Source organism: Macrobrachium rosenbergii, chromosome 28 (genome assembly GCF_040412425.1).
Source record: "Macrobrachium rosenbergii isolate ZJJX-2024 chromosome 28, ASM4041242v1, whole genome shotgun sequence".
Classification (NCBI taxonomy): Eukaryota; Metazoa; Arthropoda; class Malacostraca; order Decapoda; family Palaemonidae; genus Macrobrachium; species Macrobrachium rosenbergii.
The window spans coordinates 10,439,977-10,447,500 of NC_089768.1; the positions used below are offsets into that span (position 1 = coordinate 10,439,977).

The 7,524-nt window shown below is 38.0% G+C and overlaps 1 protein-coding gene across 1 annotated transcript in view; it reads right to left on the minus strand.

Annotated features, from left to right (window-relative positions):
• Nucleotides 1-372: 372 nt before the first annotated feature.
• Nucleotides 373-7,524, minus strand: part of LOC136853874 (uncharacterized) — a 19,361-nt gene continuing 12,209 nt past the window's right edge. Inside the window, exon 5 of the mRNA XM_067129799.1 lies at nucleotides 373-427. Coding sequence (XP_066985900.1) covers nucleotides 373-427 — 55 coding nt within the window. The remainder of the gene's footprint in view (nucleotides 428-7,524) is intronic.

Here is a 7,524-nt window from a genome sequence, read left to right on the forward strand (position 1 = left end):
TCAGACGGTATTCATAGTTGTCAGCATTGCAGATTTGAAATGTTAATCTCAGATTTTGCTGCGATTAGTGTTATTATTATTATTATTATTATTATTATTATTATTATTATTATTATTATTATTATTATTATTATTTGAGGGGAGTAGGCCCTCTTTCAGACATGTCTTATTGAAAAGGATGGCTGTATTTTGCGAATTTATCTTATACAGGATCTTCTCTATTTTCCTTGTAATTCGCATTTCAGGCTCAGCAATTTTGGTCAGCAACTGGCCAATATTCATATCGGAAAAGGACAGTGTGAGATGAGGGAGACCACGGAGAAATCTACGGATTTTTTGAATGAATAATTCAATAAAAACACTGCCCCCATCTCACAGTCCTTTTCCGGTTTGAATATTGGCCAGTTGCTGACCAACATCGCTGAGCCTGAAAAGCGAATTATAGGGAAAATAGAAAAGATCCTGTATAAGATAAATTCGCAAAATATAGCCATACTTTTCGTTATTATTATTATTATTATTATTATTATTATTATTATTATTATTATTATTATTATTATTATTACTTCAAATCAGATCCTAAGTGCAACTGTGATGTGTATAATGAATCAGTTATCCAATTGATTATGCCAGCGTATAAATTGTGGGACTGAAATTCATAATCCTGCCTATGATATATTTACGAATGATGTGTTATTGATCGCGTCCACGGCAAGTATTACTCGGCATGAAATAGAGGCTGCGTGCTGTAATAAATAATAAACCACCGTTTAGCATTTGAGACGAATTTCTCCGAAGCGATAAGGAATTAGTACGTTTTTTTTTCAAAGCTGAAACTACATTGTCAGATACCAAATTTCATGTTCTTTATCGCTCGTTATATTATATAACCAGATATATCTTCTCATCTAAGGAAATGGCAGTCACTAAGGCTCTTCGATCAGTATTTTGTACAACAAATTCTATATTTGATATTAATCAAAGTTCCAGATTTAGCGAATTTATCTTGTTAAGAAAAATAAGATACTTCCAAGCTTTTGGGTCCTTTCTCTGGGGTGTCCTAGCATGATTTCCCTTGCCTTTCAGCTGTCCTTTTGCTGGTGAGAGAGAAAAAAAACTCACGTGCTTCGTCTTTGTTACAGGCACACAAGCACACACGAACACACACACGAACACACTCGCACTTCGCTAAGGTAAGTACACACGCACACAAACCCCAACTTTCATTTCCTCGTTAGTGGGGAGAGCTCAGCATCCCCCTTTTAAACAATTATTGCTCCGAGTGTCGTTAGTAGGGAGAGCTCAATATCCCCCTTATATATAATTATTGCTTGGAATGTCATTAGTGGGGAGAGCTCATCATCCCCCTTTTATGCAATTATTGCTTGGAATGTCGTTAGTGGGAGAGCGCAAACATCCCCCTTTTATACAATTATTTATTGGAGTGTCGTTAGTGGGGAAAGCTCATCATGCCCCTTTATACAATTATTGCTTGGAATGTCGTTAGTGGGGAGAGCTCAACATACCCCTTTTATAAAATTATTGCTTGGAATGTCGTTAGTAGGGAGAGCTCATCATCCCAATTATTGCTTGGAATGTCGTTATTGGGGAGAGCGCAACATCCCCCATTATACAATTATTCCTTGGAATGTTGTTATTGGGGAGAGTGCAACATCCCTCTTTTAGGCAATTATTGCTTGGAATGTCGTTAGTGGGGAGAGCTCAACATCCCCCTTTTATACAGTTATTGCTTGAAATATCGTTAGTGGGGAGAGCACAACATCTCTTTTTTATACAATTATTGCTTGGAATTTCGTTAGTGGGGAGAGCGCAACATCCCCCTTTTATACAATTATTCCTTGGAATGTTGTTATTGGGGAGAGTGCAACATCCCTCTTTTAGGCAATTATTGCTTGGAATGTCGTTAGTGGGGAGAGCTCAACATCCCCCTTTTATACAGTTATTGCTTGAAATATCGTTAGTGGGGAGAGTGCAACATCACCCTATTTTACAATTATTGCCTGGAATATCGTTAGTAGGGAGAGCACAACATCCCCCTTTTATACAATTATTGCTTGGAATATCGTTTGTGGGGAAAGTGCAACATCCCCCTATTTTACAATTATTGCTTGGAATATCGTTAGTGGGGAGAGTGCAACGTCCTCCTTTTATAAAATTATTGCTTGGCATATTGTTAGAGGAGAGAGCTCAACATCCCCTTTTATACAATTATTGCTTGGAATGTCGTTATTGGGGAGAGCTCAACATCCCCTTTTATACAATTATTGCTTGAAATATCGTTAGTAGGGAGAGCGCAACATCACCCTATTTTACAATTATTGCTTGGAATATCGTTAGTGGGGAGAGGGTAACGTCACCCTTTTTATACTATTATTGCTTGGAATGTCGTTATTGGGGAGAGCCCACCATCCCACTTTTATACAATTATTGCTTGGAATGTTGTTTTTAGGGAGAGCTCAACATCCCCTTTTATACAATCATTACTTGAAATATCGTTAGTGGGGAGAGCGCAACATTCCCCTATTTTACAATTATTGCTTGGAATATCATTAGTGGGGAGAGCGCAACATCCAACTTTTATACAATTATTGCTTGGAATGTCGTTAGTGTTCAGAGCACAACATCCCCTTTTATACAATTATTGCTTGGGATATCGTAAATGGGGTGAGCACAACATTCCCCTTTTATACAGCTATTGTTTGGAATATCGTTAGTGGCAAGAGCTCAACATCCCCTTTTATACAATTATTGCTTGGAATATAGTTAGTGGGGAGAGCGCAACATCCCCCTTTTATACAATTATTGCTTAGGATATCGTTAGTGGGGTGAGCACAACATTAACCTTTTATACAAATATTGCTTGGAATATAATTAGTGGGGAGAGCTCAACATCCTCCGTGTATACAATTATTGCTTGGAATATCATAAGTGGGGAGAGTGCAACATCCCCCTCTTATACATTATTGATTGGAGTATCGGTAGTGGGGAGATCTCAACATCTTTTATACAATTATTGCTTGGAATATCATAAGTGGGGAGAGCTCAAACAGTCCCCCTTTTATACAATTATTGGTCGGAATATCGTTATTGGGTAGAGCTCAACATCCCCTATTATACAATTATTGCTTGGAGTATCGTTAGTGGGAAGAGCTTAGCATCCCCCATGTATACAATTATTGCTTGGAATGTCGTTAGTGGGGAGAGCTCAACATCCCCCGTATATACAATTATTGCTTGGAATTTCGTTAGTGGGAAGAGCTCAACATCCCATTTTATACAATTATTGCTTGGAATATCTTTATTATGGAGCGCTCAACATCCCCTATTATACAATTATTCGTTGGAATGTCGTTACTGGGGAGAGCTCAACATCCCCCTTTTATTATTATTGCTTGGAATATCGTTAGTGGGAGAGCTCAACATCCGCTATTATACAGTTATTACTTGGAATATCGTTATTGGGGAGAGATCAACTTCCCGTATTATACAGTTATTCGTTGGAATGTCGTTATTGGGGAGAGCTCAACATCCCCCTTTTATACAATTATTGCTTGGAATATCGTTAGTGGGTAGAGCTCAACATCCCCTTATATAAAATTATTGCTTGGAATATCGTTAGTGGGAAGAGCTCAACATCCCCTTTGATACAGTTATTGCTTGGAATATCGTCAGTGGGGAGAGCTCAGCATCCCCATTTTATACAATTATTGCTTTTTATTGCTTGGTATATGCAAGTTAGGAGAGCTCAACATCCCCCTTCTTACAATTATTGCTTGGAATATCGTTAGTGAGGAGAGCTTAACATCCCCCTGTCAATAATTAGTGGAAATATCAGCGTCTTTTATGTGGTTGCTGGGTCATCTCATGTTGCACATGTAGTTGCTCTATTCATGCCGGGCAGTGACCATACAACTAGCGTTCCCAAACCTTGGGCTGTGCAGTAACTTTTGTGCAATATCCTTTCGTACTATTATGTAAGAGTTCCCCTTGTAGAGAGTACACATATACGTACTTCCACTTGCATGTTGATTTTTCATCCTGTATCAGCCTTTTTTTTTATTTCTGTTGTCTGTTTTCATCAGACATATATAGTAAAATTTTTATTGTGATTTGGTACAAATTATATCTACTCTGTGCATACAGTATATACAGTATATATACAATATATATATATATATATATATATATATATATATATATACATGTGTGTGTGTGTATATCCATGGTTCTACTCCTTTCTTTCCCTCACCTTTTATTTATACTGAGTTTTGTGGAAGGTTACTAGACAAATCCATTGGATTTCGGTTTGTTCCATGAGAAAGTTAGCTCATTATGAATAATGACGGTATCACTTTGGTAAAGAGTCTCTCTCTCTCTCTCTCTCTCTCTCTCTCTCTCTCTCTCTCTCTCTCTCTCTCTCTCTCTCTCTCTCTCTCGCTGTTCCTGCATAAATTAAAAGGTTGACATCAGTAAATAATGACTTGTTCATCAGAAGTCGTTTTAGATTGTGATATGATTTGATGGTTCCTTGCCGTCTGTCGTTTTAGATTGTAATATGATTGGATGGTTCCTTGCCGTTTGTCGTTTTAGATTGTAATATGATTGGATGGTTCCTTGCAGTTTGTCGTTTTAGATTGTGATATGATTGAATGATTCCTTGCAGTTTGTCGTTTTAGATTGTAATATGATTGGATGGTTCCTTGCCGGTGAAAACTGCACATCTCAGTCCTGGTTAATGCAGTTCATAGTTCACATAGTGTACAGGGGTACCACTATCAGTTTCAAGTATTACGATGAAAGGCGTCAGAATGTTTTTCCAACAGTGTTCTAGTATCAGACACCGCGGAGTTTTCAGAACGTAACTTTCAAAAGAAAAAATTTATGAATTACAGTCGTTGCCACAATTCTGGAGTATTTATAAACTTTCCGGGACGTTTTTCACTCAGGTTCGAGATTTTCTCTTTTAACTGTCCGTGACTTGATTCGCCATTTCTTGCTGCTCAGAGAAGGAAAGGCAAAGCGGAATTGTTATACAGTATACCTCACCCCTAGCTTGTAGTTTGCGGCCGAGTCTATCGATCCACAAACGAGCTTGTATTTGCTAAAGACACTAGAGTCAACGAGAGTTTATTGCCAATTATTTTTCTTACGGACCACATTTACTCGGCCATTAAGACGAAGCGCTGGTATGTTAGTTGATTGTATTAATCTCTCTCTCTCTCTCTCTCTCTCTCTCTCTCTCTCTCTCTCTCTCTCTCTTCCCAGGACTTCCATTTGGCAAGGGCAACGGCATTGACGAACGAGTTTTCAGAAAGCGTAATCACACGCTTTGAGAAGAAAATATGAAAAAATATTAAAACCAAGTGCAAGGATTATTGATAAATTATTGAGAGGCGGTTGAAAGGATATAAATGAAAGATGCTTTAGTTAAGGGTGAACGTATTGTTCTTAGGGGATTAAGAATTTTGTTAGTGGCAAAAGAGCAGAAGAAGCATCCGATAGAAAAAATTGAAGAAGGAGCAAAATTAAAAGCGGCAAATAATTCGTCCAAGATCGAAGACTGTCGGAGCAGAAGGAAAATGTTATGAAATATAGGAGAAAAATGGTAAGGCAGCTTAATTAGCCTTCAAGTTAATTCCGAGTTATAAGTATTCTGTTGTTGCCTTTTGTTATGTGTTGTCATTTGTTGCCATTTATTGGTGCTGTTGGAAATATAAGAATATAAAAGTATATTTGACAACGTCGAAAAGTGAATACTTGCACTCTTTGATCGGGATGGCGATTCTCCCAGTTAAATTTCCAATTCATGAAAGATGTGCAGGTGGTAGGAAGTCACTAGAAAAGGTATTGTTATACGTGACAGCCTTGCTTAGAATGGTAAGGATGATAAATGGAGTCCAATTTATTTCTCACCCTTACCTTTCTCAGCATTATATAAATTGGTCTTTTGGCGTTTGACAGGAAATTAAGTTTGCCAGCAAATAAAGTTAAAGTTAGCTGTGTGCAGGTGGGATTACTTTCAGATAAAGTTAAAGTTAACAATGCGCAGGTGGGATTACTTTGCGTGCGTTTGCTGTGACGTAACTAGAGACTCGACCAACACTTGTTACAGATACATTCAATATCATCCTTTCCACAGTTATCGCTTTTCTAACTATCCAGAGAAGCTACCTATCTTTGGTCCTCTGATCACACACTCATTTCAGTAACTGTTTCCTACACCTGTTCCTTGCACACAACCTCTCGGTGAACGAATGTACGAGTAATCTCGATTTTCGTTCGGAAAAAAAAATAATAATAACAATAATAATCCGGCATCGTTTATTCGCCTCTCACAGCAGCACCCCGTTTTGTTTACATCATAAAGTCTACCTTTAAAGCATATGTTGACCGACAGTTAGAACTTTCACTCTCTTTTAACCTTTGGTTAGACTGCTTCAGCGTCTCAGCCACGTAGTCAGGAGAAGACACATACTTTTAATTCCTAACCTCTGCCGCTTCAGTTACTCATGTGGCGTTTGAATGTGGCAAGAATTAGTTTATTTTCTTGATGCGGTAAGAATTTCTTTATTTTCTTATAATATCAAGGACAACGCTTTGTTTTGTCGTAAGAAAATCTGGTATATCTTAAACACGCCTCATAGAAAACAATATAATAACGTTTTCAAGTTTCTACAACACTTCCTTCCTCCTCTCTCCCATCGCCATACGTTTATATCTTGCTCTTGTAACAAGGCCATGCTGATTAGGTTCTAATTTTTAACCTGGTCCGAATCAAAATGCAGTCAATGTCTACCTTGGAGCGTCCTTTATATGTTTTGGTTATCGTAAAGTCTTTAGACTTTTCGTTTCCTTTAATGTTAACGGGGCATCAAGCCGATGTCATGTTATAGGGTGAGCATTTAGAGGTGAAGCTGGCTTCACCAGTTTGACGGCTTTTCACGCTAAAAAGTCCATTTTTTCATCGTAGAAACATTCGCTGGTTAGCGTGCCTGAGATTGAGATACTCGTCCCAGTCACTGAAACTACTGTCCAGTTGCTTAAATTCCTACTACGGTATTGTTAAGAAATTTGGCCCTTAGCATAACTGTCACATACTCAAGAGTCTTGAATGCCATCCTCTTTTGAATCACTTGTACATTTTCCACAATGGCTACGTTGATTAGTCAGTCTTGTGTCTTGTTCTCATTCCACGATTCTCTGCTCAGGCTCAGCGCTGTGTTGAATGATTTTCTGTATATTTGACAGCACTTGGCATTACCTTCATTTTCAAAGCGCTTAATGTCTTATCATCCGATGTTGCCGGAAAGCTAGATATTGTCTGCAAGGGATTCTAATGTCCTTCCCCAAAAATGGCCTTTTAAGGTTCAGACCATATGTTGAAAATTTCTAGTTTAACCATCTTCAGTGAGCTCTGAATTTGAATGGAGCTTTTGCTAATACTTTTAGTACCCGCGTATTTAGAATTATATTGTGCTGCTTCTTCGTTAGTGTCAGTACACA